Below are 20,443 nucleotides of genomic sequence, written 5' to 3'. Positions count from 1 at the left end.
AGTAGCTGGGGTTACAGGCACCCACCACCATGCCTGGCTAATTTTTATATTTTTAGTAGAGACAGGGTTTCGCCATGTTGGCCAGGCTGGTCTCAAACACCTGACCTCAGGTGATCCACCCACTTTGGCCTCCCAAAGTGCTGGGATTACAGGCGTGAGCCACCATGCCTGGCCTGCAAAAACATATTTTAGTATTAACTCTAGATGTTTTCTAAGCTACAGATTTTGAAAAAATATGCTTTTCTAGATTTTGAAAAAATCTGCTTTTCATTTTTCTTTTGAGAAAATATGCAGAGTTTTTCTCCCATATAGATTCACTGATGTTGAAAAAAGTTTGAGCAACTGCTTCAGTTTTTCTCTAGTACAAAATGTGTATGGTAAGATTTGTGATACCAGTACATGTACTACAACCCTTTTTATGTTTGTAACCTTTGTCTTCAAAATGAATACTCTTCTTCACTTTAATGGCTTATATTTTCTTAAAATCTTTAGACAGTAATTGCATTTATAATGCTTTTATTAAGTACCAACATTCTGATATTAGGATGTCAACAGATATTAATGGCTACTTTACATTCTTTATATTTGTACAATTTTTCTTAAGTATAAATGCTTTCCTGTGCAATAAGGTTTGAACCGTAATTAACAGTATTGCCAAATTCTTCACACTTGTAGTTTTCTCCAGTATGAATTATCTTACATACAATGAAGTGTGAAAACCATTTAAAATCTTTGACACATTCTTTACATTTCTAGAATTTTTCACCAGTATGATTTCCTTTATATTTAGAAAAGTTTGAGGCGTTGTCAAAAGCATTGTCACACCTTCCAGTTTTGTAGAGTTTCTCTCCAGTATGCATTTTTTTATGTTTAGTAAGGTTTGCAGATTGGTTAAAAGCTTTGTCACATCTCTCACATTTATAGGGTTTCTCTCCAGTATGAATTATCTTATGTTCAGTAAGTTTTGAGGATCGGCTAAAAGCTTTGCCACATTCTTCACATTTGTAGGGTTTCTCCCCAGTATGAATTCTCTTATGTGTAGTAAGGGATGAGGAGTGTTTAAAAGCTTTGCCACATTCCTCACACTTGTAGGGTATCTCTCCAGAATGAATTTTCTTATGTTCAGTAAGTTTTGAGGATTGGATAAAAGCTTTGCCACATTCTTCACATTTGTAGGGTTTCTTTCCAGTATGAAGTTTCTTATGTTCAGTAAGTTTTGAGGATCGGTTAAAAGCTTTGCCACATTCTTCACATTTGTAGGGCTTCTCTCCAGTGTGAATTCTCTTATGTGTAGTAAGGGCTGAGGAGTGTTTAAAAGCTTTGCCACATTCTTTACATTTGTAGGGTTTCTCTTCAGTATGAATTTTCCTATGTTCTGTAAGATTTGAGGATCGGTTAAAAGCTTTGCCACATTCTTCACATTTGTAGGGTTGCTCTCCAGTATGAATGTTTTTATGTTCCGTAAGTTTTGAGGATCGGTTAAAAGCTTTTCCACATTCTTCACATTTGTAGGGTTTCTCTCCAGTATGAATTCTCTTATGTGTAGTAAGGGTTGAGGATTGGGTAAAAGCCTTGCCACATTCTTCACATATGTAGGGTTGCTCTCCAGTATGAATTTTTTTATGTGTAGTAAGATTTGAGAACTGGTTAAAGGCTTTGCCACATTCTTCACATTTGTAGGGTTTCTCTCCTGTATGAATTATCTTATGTGTAGTAAGGTGTGAGGACTGGTTAAAGGCTTTGCCACATTCTTCACATTTATATGGCTTCTCTCGAGTATAATCTTTTTTATATTCAGTAAGGTTTGAGAATTGGTTAAAAGTTTTGTCACATTCTTGACATCTGTAGAGTTTCTCACAAGTATAAATTCTTTTATGTTTAGTAAACTTTGAAGATTGGTTAAAAGCTTTTTCACATTCTTCACATTTGCAGAAATTCACCTTGGTATAATTTCTTTTACGTTGAGTTAGGTGTGAAAGAATGCAAAATGATTTGCCACATTCTTTACATTTGAAAGGTTTATTTTCCACATGTTTTATCTTATGTCTATCTGAATGTGATAATTTATTAAAGACTTTCACATATTTATCACATTGAAACATTTTGCTCTGCGTAGTTGGTAAACATTGGTTAAGTCCATTATAACCTCCTTTGTACACCTTACATTCATCTACACTTTTACAGCCTTTTAACTGAAGATTATCATTTCCACATTTTTCATATCTTCTCAGTGCCACTTTTTCAAAAGAATCTTTTATGTTCTGCTCTGGCCAAAACTCTTGGGCAAAATGAGAACACATTACTGAAAGAAATAAAAATAACACATTACTTTACAGACTCAGATAAATATACTTTCCAAATCTAACTTATAAAATTACACAAACTACATAAGCAAGATGGCACCACAGGCCATAATTAAGTGTATGCATTGCCCAGGTAAGCACAAGGCAAAGAGCCACATAGAAAAAAAAAAAATTCTGTCACATTTACCCAACACAGCTTTTTCTACTCCCCAATATAACATAATGTTTTTAGAAGTAAACTGCAGCCAGGCGTGGTGACTCACACCCATACTCCCAGCACTTTGGGAGGCTGAGGCGGGCGGATCGCGAGGTCAGGAGTTCAAGACCAGCCTGGCCAATATAGTGAAACACAGTCTCTACTAAAAATACAAAAAAAAATTAGCTGGGCATGGTGGCGGGAGCCTGTAGTCCCAGCTAATTGGGAGGCTGAGGCAGGAGAATTGCTTGAACCTGGGAGGCTAACGTTGCAGTGAGCCGAAATCGCACCATTACACTCCAGTCTGAGTGACAAAGCAAGACTCTGTCTCATAAAAAAAAAAAATTGCAAACTTCAATTACTTACATATAGAGGAATACCTGAGAGTGAATAATTTATAAAGAAAAAAGGTTTATTTGGCTCACAGTTTGGCAGATTGTACAAAAAGTGTGTGCCAGCATCTGCTTCTGGTGAGGGTCTCAGGAAGCCTACAATGATAGTGGAATGCACGGATTAACTGAACATATCACATGGTAAGATACAAAGCAAGTGTGATAAAGAAGCCAGGTTTTTTTTTTTTTTTTAATGAACCAGCTCTTACTTGAATTAACAGAGCGTAAACTTACTGATTATCAAGAGGATAGTGCCAAGCCATTCATGAGGAACTTTCCCTCATGACCTAAGCACCTCCCAGTAGGTCCCATATTCACCTTCCATCAGGACCCAAATCAACAATGATGATTACATTGCAATATGAGGTTTGGAGAACACAGACATCCAAGCCACATCACAGACCAAACAGGCTTAACAGACCTGTACAAACCTTTTAAATCAAAATCAAGAGAATACACAATATTCTTATTTGCACCTGGTGTATTCTGTTAGGACACAAATCAAGTCTTATTAAATTTAAGAATGCTGGCTAGGTACAGTGGCTCATGCCTACAATCTCAACACTTTGGAAGACCCAGCTGGGCCAGAAATTTGACAACAGTCTGGGCAACATAGCAAGACACTGTTCCTACAAATAATCAAAAAATTAGCCAGGCATGGTAGTAGCCATGACACGTCTGTAGTGCCAGCTACTTGGGAGACTGAGGTAAAAGGATCACTTGAGCCTGGGAGGTTATGGCTGCAGTGAGTCAACATTATGCCATTGCACTCCAGCCTGAGTGACACAGTAAAATCTTCTCTCAAGCGGCAACAATAAATAAATTTAGGAAGATCAAAATTATAAACATCTTCTGACCAAAAGTGAATAAAACAAAAAATTAAAAGCAAAAGTAAAATTGGCAAATTGAAAAATATATCAAAATAAAACAGTCTTCAACATATTCTTGGCTCAAGGGCCAAAACACTTAATTTTTCAAAAATGCCAATGCAACCAAAAGTGGTGAACAAATTCAACATAATCTCTATAAAAATCCCATTAGCAGTGGTTCATGCCTATAATCCTAGCACTTTGGGAGGCTGAGGTGGGCAGATTACCTGAGGTCAGGAGTTTGGGACCAGCCTGGCCAACATGGTGAAACCCCTTCTCTACTAAAAATACAATAATTAGCTGGGTGTGGTGGCATGTGCCTCTGGTCCCAGCTACATAGGAGGCTGAGGTAGGAGAATCACTTGAACCCAGGAGGCAGAGGTTGCAGTGAGCCGAGATAGTGCTACTGCACTCCAGCCTGGGTGACAAAGACTCCATCTCAAAAAAAAAAAAAAAAGGTATATGTATATACACACACACACTCTCACACACATATACACACACACATACACACACAAATGGATTATTCAGCCTTAAATAAATCTTGTCACATTTTAAGATAAAACTTTGAGAATATTATGTCACCTGAAGTAAGCCAGTAACAAAATGATGGATACTATATGATTCCACTTATATGAGATATCTTAATTAATCACACTGAAAGTACAATGGTGTTTGTCAAGGGCTGGAGAGAGGATAAAATGGGCAGCTGTTACTTAACGGGTATTGAATTTTAGTTTCACAAGATGAATACAAATATACTAACCATGCCTGAAAGGTACAGTTTTTTTGAGACAGGTTCTCACTGTCATCCAAGTTTGAGTAAAGTGGAACAATTATGGCTCACTGTAGCCTCAAACTCCCAGGCTAAAGTAATCCTGCACCACCAATCTACCAAAAAGCTGGGACCACAGGTGTACACCACCACGCCTGGCTATTTTTAAAAATTTTTTGTAAACAGAGAATCTCCATACATTTCCCAGGCTAGTCCCATACTTTTGGGCTCAAGCAATTCTCCTGTCTTGGCCTCCCAAAATCCTGGGATCAAAGATGTGAGCCACCACCATGCCTGGCCCTGAAATGTACACTTCAATAGATTTTAGATGGTAAAATTTATTTTATGTGGTTTTACAATTAATTTTTTTAAAAGAAAAACTGGAAAACATACGGAATTATGAATCTCTACATAAATTATCTTCAAATCACAAAAGTGTTTCTCTCGCACAAAAGAAATATATATTTATTATTAAACACATGGTGAAAATAAGACTATCTCACCGGGCGTGGTAGCTTACGCCTTGTAATCCCAGTACTCTGGGAGGCAGGTGGATCGCCTGAGGTCAGGAGTTGGAGACCAGCCTACCACAGGGAGAAACCTCGTCTCTACTAAAAATACAAAAATTAGCTGGGCGTGGTGGCGCATGCCTGTAATCCCAGCTGCTCGGGAGGCTGAAGCAGGAGAATCACTTGAACCTGGGAGGCAGAGGTTGTGGTGGGTGGAGATCACACCATTGCACTCCAGCCTGGGAAACAAGAGTGAAACTCCATCTCAAAAAAAAAAAAAAAAAAAAAAAAAGACTATCTCCATGACTAATCACTTAGACAAGATAAAACGACCATTGAAAATCAGCTAAGAAAGAATACACACCAGATAAGCCATAACCAAAATTGGGGTCAAATTTATTAACACACACATATAATCTGACTGGGATAGATATATGGCTGATTTATTTCTTAATTAAATCCCATAGATTTAAAGTGTACAAACAATTGCAAATTGTCTAAAATGGTAAAACAAAAAAACACAATAAACAGATGTCAAACTGAAAAAACACACTAATATGGAATGGCAAAACCGTAATATATATAAATGTTAAATGTTTACTCATAAAATCTTGCAGGCAACACTGATGTAGCATTAAAAATGTGTCTAGGCCAGACGCAGTGGCTCACGCCTGTAATCCCAGCACTCTGGGAGGCGGATCACAAGCTCAGAAGTTCGAGAGCAGCCTGGGCAACACGGTGAAACCCTGTCTCTACTAAAAATACAAAAAAATTAGCTAGGCATGGTGGTATACACCTATAATCCTAGATACTCAGGAGGCGGAGGCAGGAGAATTTCTTGAACCTGGGAGGTGGAGGTTGCAGTGAGCTGAGATCGTGCCACTGCACTCCAGCCTGGCCAACAGAGCAAGACTCTGTCTCAGAAAAAGAAAAATAAATAAATTAAAAAATAATAATGTGTCCAGATAACTGCAACATTTGATTGTAACTCTACTCATGGAAGGCAGGTATGCTGAATCCTTGACATGCACTGTATGGCAGTACAATTCCAAAGGAAATGCAGTATTATCATAAATGAAAGACTCTAATGAGAAACTTAATAAATAAGCATTTAAAAAAACAAGAAGGCCAGGTGCAGTGGCTCACGCCTGTAATCCCAGCACTTTGGGAGGCCGAGGCAGGTGGACCACCCGAACTCAGAAGTTTAAGACCAGCCTGGCCACCGTTGTAAAACCCCGCCTCTACTAAAAATACAAAAATTAGCCAGGTGTGGTGGTGGGCGCCTGTAATTCCAACTATTTAGAAGGCTGAGGCAGGAGAATTGCTTAAACCCGGTAGGCAGAGGTTGGAGTGAGTCGAGATTGCACCATCGCACTCCAGCCCGGGCAACAGGAGCAAAACTCCATCTCAAAAAAAAAAAAAAGACAATTTTGGGCCAGGCTCAGTGGCTCACATCTGTATCAGAACTTTGGGAGGCCGAGGCAGATGGATGGATCACGAGGTCAGGAGTTCAAGACCAGCCTGGCCAACATGGTGAACCCCGTCTCTACTAAAAGTACAAAAATTAGCCGGGCATGGTGGTGTGTGCCTATAGTCCCAGCTACTCAGGAGACTGAGACAGGAGAATCGCTTGAACCTGGGAGGTGGAGGTTGCAGTGAGCAGAGATTGTACCACTGAACTTCAGGCTGGGTGACAGAGTGAGACTCTGTCTCAAAAAAAAAAAAAAAAAAAGAAAAGAAATTTTATGTTTTAAATATATGCTATTGTTACACAAAATGAAACTGCTGTAATCCAACTTTAGAAGCAAAAAAAAGCCTTACATTGCTATATATATATATATATACACACTCACATATATAAATATATATAATGCTAAATATATATGTTAAATATATAAAAAAATATATATTGCAGAATATAGAGTGTCTGATATATAAAATAAATATCTGCAAATAAATTACATTATTTAGATATAGGCTGGACAAAATGGGTGCAAATCATAGAATTCTTTTTTCCTACATCAAGCCTAAATTTATAAGTAAAGTTTTAGTAAATATGGAGTGCCTACAAATTATCTAATTTACTTCAGGCATTACATGTAAATTCTAGCATATTGTTCTAAATTTCTAAATGTAAAATTACAGACAAAATTGAAATAGAAAATGGAGAATAAAAATGTATAGCAGGAGTGAAATCAGTAAGATGGGAGAATAAAAGGTAACCTATTTTGTTATCTCCTGCACAGCAAGACAATTTGTCAGCCATCCCTGACAAAAACGCCTTTAGGAGATGGCCAGGCATCATGACTCACACCTGTAATGAAAGATACATGGTATATTAAGTTTAGAGAATGACTTCAGGTTAGGATTTCAAAATCAGCCTGAATTATGTACATAGCAAGACTCCATCTCAAAATAAGTGCCTTTGAGAGCTTTGAGATCCAGAGAGAGAGGGAGTTGTGGAATTCTGATAAAGCCCAATATTTTAAAGTCTTCTTTTCAGAAGGCAGGCCCTCATTCAGGTGCAAACTACAGGATCCCTGTTCTTAACTACAGACTAGGAAATGGCCCACTCAACTTGGTCCCACTAGAATTCTGAATTTACTATGTAATCATCCCAAACTCCTCCCAGCCAAAGTCTGGGAGAGATTCGGCTTTTCCAGAGGCCCGGAGGAAGATACCCATTTATAGCCATGTCAGCTGGCCTACAGACCTTAGCCTTTACCGTGGTCCCTGAAGCAGTTCAATGACTCAGTTCCAGCTCGCTGAGCCACAGTTTATAGTCAGTTCTGCCTATATAGAAACCCACACAGTGACCTGGAAAGATCCCTTCTGGTACTCGCTGAAAGCCATAGTCATCCACATTCTGATATAAGGCCCACCATATGCAGACCCTACTGCAAAAACCTGCCCTAGTGTTTGCCCTACAGAGCAAAATCCTCTGCCAAAATTCAGTCTATCCAAAATGGGAATTTAAACTACCCAAGTTTTTTAGGACAAGCCAACTAAGGGCAGACCCTAGTGCAGACCCAGCAGCCTTGTGACAAAGCCCTCTCCACTACAAACCAGAGGGCATCCCATTACCCTGAGGGTCCAACAAAAGAAGATCTTTACCTTCTGAAACCAGTTTATAAAAACTTGAGCTGTTTTCTCCTTCTATACACAGATGCCAATGCAAAACTATATTGTGCTCATTGTCAATGCTGCTAGTTTAACATAACACTGAAAGTACTGGCAAAAGAATTAGTCAAAAAATGAAAAAGAGCAATTGAAATTGAAGACACATAAGTAAAAAGTTGCTAGCTGTAGCTCATACGATTATATATATATAAACATAAACAGTACATTAAAACTTGTAAATACACTCAGTAAATTAGAAAAATATAAAACTAACATACAAGTTAGGGTTCCATAAATCTAAACTGTCTGATACAATAGAGAAAAAAAAATCTTATTTACAATAGCATTAAAATAAATTTCTGAGAACAAATTTAACCAAGGAGGTACAAAGTCTTTACAGTGAGAGATATATCAGTGAAATATATTAGAAAAGACATAAATAAATTTGAAAATATTTTATGTCTATGAATTGAAAGAATAAATACTGTTAAAGTGACATGTTATCCAAAATAATATATAGATTCAATAGACTCCCTATCAAAATTCCAGTGGCATTTTTCACAGTAATAAAAAATGTAATTCTAAAATGTAAATGAAACTATGATATACTTTAAATAGCCAAAGCAACCTTGAGAAAAAAAAACAAAGCAGAAGGATATCATACTTTATAATTTTCTTTTCTTTTTTCTTTTTGAGATGGAGTACCACTCTATAGCCAGGCTGCAGTGCAGTGGCACAATCCTGGCTCACTGTAACTTCTACCTCCCAGATTCAAGTGATTCTCCTGCCTCAGCCTCCTGAGTAGCTGGGATTACAGGCGTGTGCCACCACACCCAGCTAATTTTCTGTATTTTTAGTAGAGATGGGGTTTCACCATATTAGCCAGGTTTCCAAACTGCTGAATCAAAAGATTTATCTCTGTGAGATGAATGCACACATCACAAAGCAGTTTCTCAGAAAGCTTCTTTCTAGTTTTTATCTGACCTCCTGATCTGCCCGCCTGGGCCTCCCAAAGTGCTGGGATTACAGGCGTGAGCCACCGTGCCCGGCCCTTGAGCCACTGCACCCAGCCCTTTATAATTTCAAGACTACATTTGAAGACTACAGAAATACAAACAAATAAAATATGTAGAAAAATGGAAAAAAAAAAAAAAGGGGGGGCGGCGGGGCATAGTGGCTCACACCTGTAATCCCAGCACTTTGGGAAGGCAAGGAAAGCAAATCACCTGAGGGCAAGAGTTTGAGACCAGCCTGGCCAACACAGTGAAACCCCATCTCTACTAAAAACAAAAAATTAGCCAGGCGTGGTGGCCATGTGCTTGTAATCCCAGCTATTTGGGAGGCTGAGACAGGAGAACTGCTTAAACCCAAGAGGCAAAAGTTACAGTGAGTTGAGACTGTAGCACTGCACCCCAGCCTGGGCCACAGAGTAAGACACCAAGACTCTGTCTCAAAAAAAAAAAAAAAAGAAGAAGAAGAAGAAAAGAAAACAATAGAAAACACTTCTCACACGTTTCAGACATGATGGAAAAAAAGAACTTAAAAAATCATTTAATAGAGTTTCTCAAAATTATGCAGATATTCCTGTGTCTCCAAAACAAATGAGTAAGGATTCAGATTGCGCAGTCTCTTATATGCCATGAAGAGGACATTGGTTCTCACTGAAAACTTGAAGGGAAATTACTAAAAATGTAAATAGAAACCTTAGAGAATTTAAAAGCATAAGACAGAAAACGCTCAAATGTGAGCGCAAAAAATACTCAGGCTTTCCAGAAACTATTTCCTTTAAAACACAGCTTCCCAAATCACATTTTAAGGACTGGTTTTCTCTTTGACCTTTGGACCTCTCATCTTTGTCACCTGTTGTATTCACTTTCACTCTCACTTACCTGGGGGTTCATCTACCATCTCATGTCTCTGCATAGTTAAAGGCTCTTTTTCTTGCTCCAGACAGGTGATCAGGTCTGGCTTAGAGACAGCAATACCTGTTTTATTAAAAAATAAATAACATGAATCTTGCTCATATTCTCCAATTACCAACCTAGTAATGTGCTCAGTAAAGAGAATGTAATAGAATAGCAAATTAATCCCCCAATACTGACTTATAACAAATTTTTAAATACTTAGAAAATATTCTAAATTTGCAGGTTCTTAATTTCATTACCCACTACTTATGAATCAAAACTTTGTGTTGGCAATTAGATTTGAAGGTGTGGGCAACAATGTTTTATGCCACTAAACTTCTGAAATTACCACTAATCTAGAGTGAAGGACACAGATCAGCTCAGGAATGTGGTAAGTTCAAATCAAGATGAAACATACTGAAGAAATTCTTCTCAATACAGACAAATCCTTAAGATTTTCTCAAAAACAGGGATCTGAAACTCATTTATTCAAAGCATACATTACCAAAACACATTCTACAAAGAAGAGAAATGAAACCTTTACGGTATATTAGAAACTGTGTGTTGGGACAGGCATGGTGGCTCACACCAGTAATCCTAGCACTTTGGGAGGCCAAGGCAAGTGGTTAACCTGAGGTCAGGAGTTCGATACCCGCCTGGCCAACATGGTGAAACCGTGTATCTACCAAAAATACAAAAAAAATTAGCCAGCCATGGTGGCTCACGTCTGTAGTCCCAGCTACTTGGAAGGCTGAGGCACGAGAATCGCTTGAACCCAGGAGGCAGAGGTTGCAGTGAGCCAAGATCGTACCACTGCACTCTAGCCTGGCGACAGAGGCAGACTCCGTCTCAAAAGAAAAACAAAAAGAAACTGTGTGTTGAAGTTATCCTTACCCAGGAAGACCAGGTTTCTGTAGTTCTCTAAAATCACATTTTTATATAAATTCCGCTGTGCAGTGTCCAGGCATTGCCATTCTTCCAGAGAGAATTCTACGGCCACATCCCTAAATGTCAACAGTCCCTGAAAAACACATACACACAAACATATTCACGAGGTAGCCAACAGAGATTATAATTTGACTCAAGGTAAAATGAGAGAGTAATGAGAACTGCTTCTGATTTACAGGAGTGACTGAAATTATCCAATAAAATCAATTTTTTTACACAGAAATATTTCCTTATGTGTTCTCTAACCCTGAGAAAACAGTGGCACAAGAGCCACAACACCAGTGTATATATAATAATTTTATGGATAATAATATATACAATAGGTCATGCACAATGGCTCATGCCTGTAAACCCAGCACTTTGGGAGGCCGAGGCAGGCGGATCACCTGAGGTCGGGAGTTCCAAGACCCACTTGACCAACATGGAGAAACCCTACTAAAAATACAAAATTAGCCAGGCGTGGTGGCGCATGTGTGTAATCCCAGCTACTCAGGAGGCAGAGGCAGGCAAATCATGAGAATCGCTTGAACCTGGGAGGTGGAGGCTGTGGTGAGTGGAAGTTGCAGTGAGCTGAGATCGTGCCATTGCACTCCAGCATGGGCAACAAGAGTGAGACTCCGTCTCAAACAAAAAAACAAAAAAACAACAAACAATATATATATAATTAAGGACATAAACACAAACATGTACCTTTTTGAGTGCTTCAGAAGCTTCTGTGTAATAAATGCTATCTTGTTTAAACAATAGCTAATTGAGAACACAGATGGAACCTCAACATTACATGTTCCCCATTTTTACTAAGGACCCCAGGTTTTCCCAATAGGAATCTTGAGTATCTACACCTTCCCATGTTCAACAGCCACAGGCAACATTTTTAATATTGCAGATCATAAAATAATGGTGAGAATTCTGCATGGCATATAAGAAGCCATGATGTAGAGAAGGCTCTGGTATATAGAAAAGAAATATTTTTCAGAGTCTTGACTATCGTAAGAGTTTTTAGAAGTAGTTAAAACAAACTCATTAGGGAGAAAAAACACAAGTAGAGAAGTCAAAGTAAACGCATGGCATTCCAGGAGGCAGAGTGGACACAGCTCTTGATCTGAGACATGTTTAACTGAAAAAAAGCCATCTTTTCCTTTCTCTGAAAATTCTTTTCAGATGTGATTCTCTGGACAAATTACACCTGCATCTTTAGAATATGCCTTTAAAGGTATCAGTACCACATGTTTACCTGCTCCTATCATACCCACAGGCAGAAGGACCAAGACTAACTGAAAAAGTCCACCCATTTCTGTCCTTCATACCAGAAGAGATTCAGGAACCATGAGCTGCTCCATGGAGATAAAAGTAAAAGTTTCTTTCCTTCTGTCCTCAGGTGCCCTGCCCTGCCATGGACACCAGCAATTTCTGCTACAGCAATGAAAATACGAGCCACACTTTTCTGTCACTACCAAACCAAACAGAACCAGCCCTTTGACCATTCTTTAGAGCAAAGGTGGAACTTAACTCTCATGAATGTATCTTGAACCCCTCATACTTGATTTTGGGCTCACGTTAGAGTCACATGAGGCACTTAATTAAAACAACGTGGGTGGGAACAGTGGCTCACACTTGTAATTGCAGCACTTTGGGAGGCCGAGGTGGGCAGATCACTTGAGGCCAGGAGTTTGAGAACAACCTGGCCAACATGGCAAAACCCCATCTCTACTAAAAATACACAAATTAGCCAGGCATAATGGTATGCACCAGTAATCTCAGCTACTTGGAAGGCAGAGGCATGAGAATCGCTTAAACATGGCAGGCGAATGTTGCAGTGACCGGAGGTCGGGCCACTGTACTCCAGCCTGAGCAACACAGTGAGACTCCATCTCAAAAACAAAAAACAAAACATGATACCTCCGCCCAGAAGAATAAACAGACCCATGGATAGGGCACAAGTAGGTATTTCTGCAAATTGGCCATGGCCATGTAATCTTAATTAGAAACCTGGGCTGGGCATGGTGCCTCACACCTGTAATCCCAGCACTTTGGGAGGCCAAGGCTGGGGGGTGGCGAATCACTTGAGGTCAGAAGTTCTTGACCAGCCTGGCCACCATGGTGAAACCCCGTCTCTACCAAAAATACAAAAATTAGCCAAGCGTGGTGGTGCTTGCTTATAATCCCAGGTACTCAGGAGGCTGAGGCAGGAGAATCGCTTGAACCCAGGAGGTGGAGGTTGCAGTGAGCTGAAATCACACCACTGCACTCCAGTCTGGGCACAGAGTGAGACTCCGCCTCAAAAAAAAAAAAAAAAAAAAAAAAAATCAAACCTGGGCTGAAAACCACTTAGCTGGGCATTGCCTTTAAAGCTTTAATGAGCTTAAAAAATACTTGGAAACTATGGCCCCACTCTCTGTGATGTAATTCTGCAGACTTAGCGTTCATGAATTTTTTTTTTGTTTTTTGGGTTGTGTGTGTGTGTGTGTGATGGAGTGTCGCTCTGTAGTGCAGGATGGAGTGCAGTGGCAGGCTCTCGACTCACTGCAACCTCCGTCCCCTGGGTTCAAGTGATTCTCCTGCCTCAGCCTTCTGAGTAGCTGGGATTACGTAGGTGCTTGCCACCACAAGCAGCTAATTTTTTGTGTATTTTTAGTAGAGGCAGAGTTTCACCAGTCAGGATGATCTCAAACTCCAGACCTCTACTGATTCACCCAACTTGGCCTCCCAAAGTGCTGGGATTACAGGCATGAGCCACAGCAGTCAGCCATTAATGGGTATTTTAAACCCATTAATGTTCCCTATCAATGCTGACATTGCTCCTCTGGGGCTCATGTATTAGCATTAGAGAAAGCAGGCACAGCATGGAGTCCCTTACACTCAGCACTCTTGTCACAACACAAATATTTCTCAAATGAAGACTACCAATTTTCATATTCTTTGCTGGCTCTTTAAAGTTTACAGAATAAGCAGAAAGCAGCAACGTCTAAATAAGTCTGCATTTGGAAACCATGAGGTACACATGTACTAATGAGGCAGGAGAATAGGGTCTGGAGGCAGGGAACCTAAGACCATTTCATACCGAATTCCTAGACCTAAATGGAAAGGAAAACTAACTTTCCATGCCTAAGTAACAAAAAGACCAGAGGATTGCCTTTGCAAATCCCCACCGTTTCCGTGAGGCAGATAGGAAATTGCCTGTCCACAACCAATCAGACTGATTGTGGGCTGAGTCTCTATTTGAATAAAACTGACACTTTATAACTTCACCTTAGCCTCTGATTGGTTGTTTTTGCAACCAATCGGATATTTGCAGAGGACTGCGACCTTTGTAACTTTGCTTCAGCCTCTGATTGGTTGCTTTCTGCAACTAATCAGAGCAATTGTGGGCCACCACTTCATTTACATGAGGTGAGCACCAAGTGGCCAATGGGAAACCTCTAGGAGATATTTGAACCCAAGAAAATTCTGTGTCTGGGACCTTAAGCCATTGTTCGGGCCCACTTTCACACTGCAGAGTATAATTTCATTTTCAATAAACCCGTTTTGTTCCTTTGTTGCTTCATTCTTTTCTTGCTTTGCTGTTTCATCCAATTCTTTGTTCAAAAGGCCAAGAACCTGGATAACCTGCAGTCAAGACCTTCTACTGGTAACTTATTTTGGTGAGCCAGGCAGGAGAGGAGGTAGGCCGAAAGTATGGGACTTAATTTTTTTCCTTTCTCCTTTTACATACAGGGAAGTCTTTTTCTTTCTCTCTTTCTCTCTCTCTCCCTCTTTTCCTTTCCTACTCAGGACCCTTGGTGGACAGTGCCTAAGCATGAAGACAACTGCAAGTTTCTGGCCAGGGCCACTTTTTGATGAAACTGAAAGGTTTCCATGTGGAAGCGCCTGACTGCCACCTCTCAGTCTGGGTGAGGGACCTGAGACCTTTTTTTTTTTTTTTTTCCTTTTTCTGAGTCCTATTGTTTTTGTCTGTTTTCTGAGATCTTTTCCTTTTCTCCTTTTTCAGTCTTTCAGCAGCCATTTTCTAGTAGCTGTTGGTAATTGAGTGGAACTAGCCAGAGCCACTCTCTGATGTTCTCGGAAGGCCAAGGGGCAAACAGGCTGGCTGTCCTGCCCAGAAGGGGGAAAGATTTTCTATCCTTTCTGGTTATAGTCCCTGATCCCTACATGTGACACAGTTGGCAGTGGCAGTTTGCCCAGGGTGAACTCACACATTTGAGGTGACTGAAACCTTCTTTTCTTATGCTAAATTCTTCCCTTCCCCCACTCAACTAGCTATGGACAGAAAACCCACCTAGCTATGCAAAAAGGTTATATAAGTCAGAGGGTCCAAGCATGTTGCAGGTGGTCTGTGAGGTGCGTGATGGAGGGGGGATTTTATGAAAGAAAATGTATTATTGCCTAAGTTGAGAGAGAGAAAGGGTTGCTTTAAATGGGATAGATAAGCCTTAAAAAAAGCTCATAGTAGGCCGGGTGCAGTGGCTTATGCCTGTAATCCCAGCACTTTGGGACACCAAGGCGGGCGGATCATGAGGTCAGGGGTTTGAGACCTGCCTGACCAACTAAAAATACAAAAAAATTAGCCTTGCATTGTGGCACACACCTTAATACCAGCTACTCAGGAGGCTGAGGCAGGAGAATCACTTGAATTCAGGAGGCAGAGGTTGCAGTGAGCCAGGATCATGCTACTGCACTCCAGCCTGGGCAACAGAGTGAGACTGTCTCAAAAAAAATTAAAAAAAAAAAAAAACAACTCATAGTAGGTCATCAGTGGTGGAGGGAACCATTCTATAGTGGTGCTGGCACCTTTCTAAGGTCAGAGCCATCTGACAGACTAAGTCTGAGGCTTAAAGAGGGGATGCTCCCAGAGACCTCAGTCTGGGCCAATAATTTTTCCAGGGAGATGCCCTAGGAAAAATTTGGGTCACTAATAAGCCCTCTAGTTTGCAAGGTCCTCTTCTTTTTTCTTTTTTCTAGACCATTATGAGCAACTCTCAATCTATTTCACCTGATTCCACTGTGGGCAACTCTATTTCCAATTCTGATTCCCTGCTTGGCTATATCCTCCACCATTAGAATCAATTTGACCCTGACAATCTCAAGAGAAAATGTATAATATTTTTCTGCAATACTGTCTGGCCCTATTATGAGCTGCTCAGCTCAGAATAGTGGGCAGTCAATGGTAGCATTAATTATGACACTATCCTGCAAACAGGCCTATTTTGCAAGAGGCAGGACAAATGGTCAGAAATCTAGGTACAGTCCTTCATGACCCTATATCAAAACCTAACAATCTGTGAAACTCCCAGAACCTACCCCGTAAAGGAAAGTTCTAAGGCAGAAGTTGATATTATAGACAACCTTCTTTCACAGGGTCACCTGGTTCCCAGGGTGAGCAGTGACCATCCTTACATAGTCCCTTGCCAAATGCTTCTGAGGCTAAAACTCAGGAGCAAACACCGGTGATCCTAGACCTTCCCCTCATACTCAAGGGGGAACCCTGTATTGAACCCTCTCTCCAGCCCTGCTACCTCTCAGGGTAGCAGGAGCTGAGGGGCCAGTCCTAGTGAAGGTCCCCTTCTCTATAACTGATACACAACAATGTAAGGAGAAGCTAGAAAGCTATTCTGAGAATCTTGGGAAATTTGCCGATGGGTTTCAAACTTTGATCTCTCATGAAGAGATGCTCAATTTATTCTAGCAACCTGTTGCATCCCTTCAGAAAAAGAACACATCTTTGAGGCCACCTACAAGGAAGCAGATGGATTATTCACCTGAAACCCTCAGGCCAATCACTCAGAACCAGAAACAGTTCCCACTACTGATCCTCATTGAAACTATAACACCACTGTGGGAAACAACCAGGTTAAATTGCTTGAGGCTCTCCTTGGAGGAATGAGAAAGGGAACAACTAAGGCAGAAAATTTTGATACAGTACAGAAGGTTACATAAAGCAAGAAGAAAAATCTAGCCATGTTTTATGGCAGGTTGGAGGAAGCCTTTTAAAAAATATACTAATCTAGTCCCTTCATCTCCGGAAGGGAAACTATTAATGGCAAAGCATTTTATTAGCCAATCTGCCCCTGACATTAGACATAAGCTCCACAAGCTACAGATGGGGCCACAGACTAATCAAAACCAGATTCTTGATACTGTGTTTATGGTGTATAACACTTGTGATCTGAAGGAAGGATAATGGAAACAGAGTAAAGAAAAACGGCAAGCCAAAATTATGGCAGCCATCATTGGCGATGTCCTGAATGCCCAAAGAGCATCTAAGGAAAATCTGAAGGGCCATAAAGATAAAGCCAGCAGAGACTCTTGCTTCAAATGCAAGAAAAGTGGGCATTGGGCAAAGGGATGTACTAAGCCCCTGCCAGGCCCCTGCTGTCAATGCAAAGGTACCAGTCATTACCCCTGGAGAACTGACTGCCCCTGTGCCACCATGGGGTTGTGTCAGACAAAACTCTAGCAGTGCAGAAGGAGGAATTAGATGAAGACTGAAGGGTCCTGGGGTCTTCCTCACTGCCTCTGTCTAGGAACATTGTAGCAACCATATCATGCCCAATTCAGCCATTTATCTAGTTGCTAGTCTAGACTAAAAGTTCCTGGATGATAGGGATGATGACTGCTTTATCTATTTTTCTAATGGTCATATGAAATGGAAGCAATTAGTTTATCTGTTTGAGTCTCCAGACCTCTTCCTTGTTTTTCACCTAAGTACCAGGAAACTGGAGAAACTCTCATCTGTGTACCAACCAAAGATCTCTCTTGTATGGGGGGGAGGAACAAACACAGGATGACTTATTTCTCTTACATTGAGACAGAAGCAGAATTAACCACTCATGTCAGCCTTACATAATTCTGTTCTGGACATTTTCAAATTTCTCAAATATGCCTAGGTGATTGTGAGAGGGTTCTCAGTGCCCCTGAGCTGGTGGCCCAATGATAAGCTAGGGAGGAGAGACTCAGGCTAAATGAAGAATGCAACTGTTCTGGTGGAGCTCCAGAACTTGAATTGCATGTCCTGATTAGTTTGCTCTTGGGTTAAAAAAAAAAAGGACTAGAATACTCCACTCCGGTATCACATTTTACGGGTAGGTATAGTTTGGTCATGGCACTGGATACCTTGTAGTCTCAATCTCTTACTCTGAAGATGCTTGTTTACACTTACAGACTCTGCAATCAGAATCTATTTACACCTGGAGCCCCTCACATAACTGTAGAAAGTCACTGGACGAGATCTGAGAAGTTCAAAACACTGCATTCTCAAAAAGGGGTTTTAACATTTCTATGCTGACATCTCACAATAGAGAAAATGTCTCTTGTATGTTTTCTGTACATTCTCAATCCAAAGCCTAACCTTGACTTGTGAATCCCAGACAGAGGTTAGACCTTATGTGCAGATTCTACGTCAGATAAACCTGGCTCTGCATTCTTGTGTGTCACAGAAAGTGGAGTACAATCAAAGAAGAGGTCCACTCATAGAGGCTGCTCTAGCTCATTCTAAATGATATTTCTACCTAAAAGGAAAAAGCTAAGGCAACATACAGAAAACTGGTCCCCCCCAGTTTTGGGGGGACCAAGCTTGAGATTTATAACATGAAAGGAAAGATTCAAGTTGCCTGGAATCTACACTTAAGTTTACCACCAGTTACAAGGGTATTTGTAAACGTAAAAAGAGGACAGAAGATGGTCCCTCTTTGGGCTGGTACAAACTTGTTTGTCAAATTCTTATTTACAGGAATAACATTAATTATTGATTGGATGTACATCGCTAAGGTTTAGAGTGTCCAGTGTGGCATTATTAATTTAATTCACAACTACTGGTGGCAATAGCAAACAGTTTCAAGGGATGAATACATATAGATGAAAGTGGGGAGAAAGACATAATTGTGCTCTCATTTTAATGTCTCTTCAAGTTTGACAACTAAAAGGATCTGCATTTCTCAGATACAAGTTTTTTAATTTCCAAAATTTCAAGACCTAGATTCAGAATTTGGAGCTGCAGATTTAGGTTCTGGGTGGACAGAGTATCAGCAGATGTTACCTGCACATTTGTGAGCATTTCGGTAACAGGAGGAAGTGGAAAGTGGAGATTCTCATGTCTATGTGTATACTCAATGCACACCTGTTACTCTAGTTGGATTTGTGGGCCCCATGCTCTCTAAATCAGTTTCAGGTCTGAAGATTCAAGAGTAATTGAAAGAGGTAAAATGGCTGATTGCTGCCCTGTGAAGTTTGTAGAAATCTGGCCTAGCCCCTCTAGAAGTCACTGTAGAGGACTATAGATACAAAATAAGAGAGACAATTCTGCCTGCATATTTAGGTGACAGCATGCACTCTGCAGCAAATTTGGGAGTTGACTGGAAGCCTGAGAGGGTAAGCCCACTCTAGAGTAGATCCTGGTTAGCACCTTGTATGTATCTATCATATCTGGTAATTCTAGACAGTGTTTGGGAAATACCATTAAAAGAAAAATTTTCTGGTGGGGGGCAAGGGGAGGGAGAGCATGAGGACATATATCTAATGCATGCAGGGCTTAAAATTAGATGACAGGTTGATAGGTGGAGCCAACCACCATGGCACACGCATACCTGTGTAACAAACCTGCACACACGTTCTGCACATGTATCCCAGAACTTAAAGTATAATAAAAAATAATAGTAAAAGAAAACATTTTCTCCAGCCCCAGAGAAACTCGACAATGATAGAACATTAAGAAAACTGTTGGCCGGGCACAGTGGCTCACACCTGTAATCCCAGCACTTTGAGAGGCTGAGGTGGGCGGATTACCTGAGGTCAGGAGTTTGAAACCAGCCTGGCCAACATGGTGAAACCCTGTCTCTACTAAAAACACAAAAATTAGCTGGCATGGTGGCAGGCACCTGTAATTCCACCTACCCAGGAGGCTGAGGCAGAAGAATTGCTTGAACCCAGGAGGCGGAGGTTGCAGTGAGCCGAGATCAAGCCATTGCACTCCAGCCTGGGTGACAAGAGCAAAACTCTATCTCAAAAAAATAAATAAATAAAAACAAAAATAAAATCCTGAGTCACAAAGAATGCCAAAAGGTTTATTTAGCTGTTAATATGATATACATATATTTTTAAAAAGCAGAGAAAAATATCTACATATAACCTAAATGCTTGAAGAAGACAGAGATGGGCAGGCCACGGTGGCTCACGCCTGTAATCCCAGCACTTTGGGAGGCTGAGGTGGGCGGATCACCTGAGGTCCAGAGTTCAAGACCAGCCTGGCCAACATGGGGAAACGGCATCTCTACTAAAAGCACAAAAATTAGCCAGGCGTGGTGGCGGGCATCTGTAATCCCAGCTACTCGGGAGGCTGAGGCAGGAGAATCACTTGAACCCAGGAGGCCAAGGTTGCAGTGAACTGAGATCATGCCACTGCACTCCAGCCTAGTTGACAAAACGAGATTCCATC

At 40.6% G+C, this 20,443-nt stretch overlaps 1 protein-coding gene across 5 annotated transcripts in view; it reads right to left on the bottom strand.

Annotated features, from left to right (window-relative positions):
* Window positions 1-499: 499 nt before the first annotated feature.
* The window catches only part of LOC114674199 (uncharacterized), a 32,520-nt gene continuing 12,576 nt past the window's right edge, over window positions 500-20,443 (bottom strand). For 3 of the 5 annotated variants that reach the window (XM_077977114.1, XM_077977115.1, XM_028840146.2), the window contains 3 exons: window positions 10,963-11,089; window positions 10,054-10,149; window positions 500-2,302 (listed from right to left, as the gene is read on the bottom strand). In XM_077977114.1, the coding sequence (XP_077833240.1) occupies window positions 753-2,302; window positions 10,054-10,087 (1,584 nt within the window). In that variant the 5' untranslated portion in view covers window positions 10,088-10,149; window positions 10,963-11,089 and the 3' untranslated portion in view covers window positions 500-752. Of the gene's footprint in view, window positions 2,303-2,924; window positions 2,988-10,053; window positions 10,150-10,962; window positions 11,090-20,443 lie in introns of all 5 variants that reach the window. The other 2 variants (XM_077977113.1, XM_028840145.2) reach the window with 1 other exon arrangement.

This window comes from Macaca mulatta, chromosome 19 (assembly GCF_049350105.2).
Source record: "Macaca mulatta isolate MMU2019108-1 chromosome 19, T2T-MMU8v2.0, whole genome shotgun sequence".
Classification (NCBI taxonomy): Eukaryota; Metazoa; Chordata; class Mammalia; order Primates; family Cercopithecidae; genus Macaca; species Macaca mulatta.
This window is presented reverse-complemented; position numbering and strand designations above follow the sequence as displayed.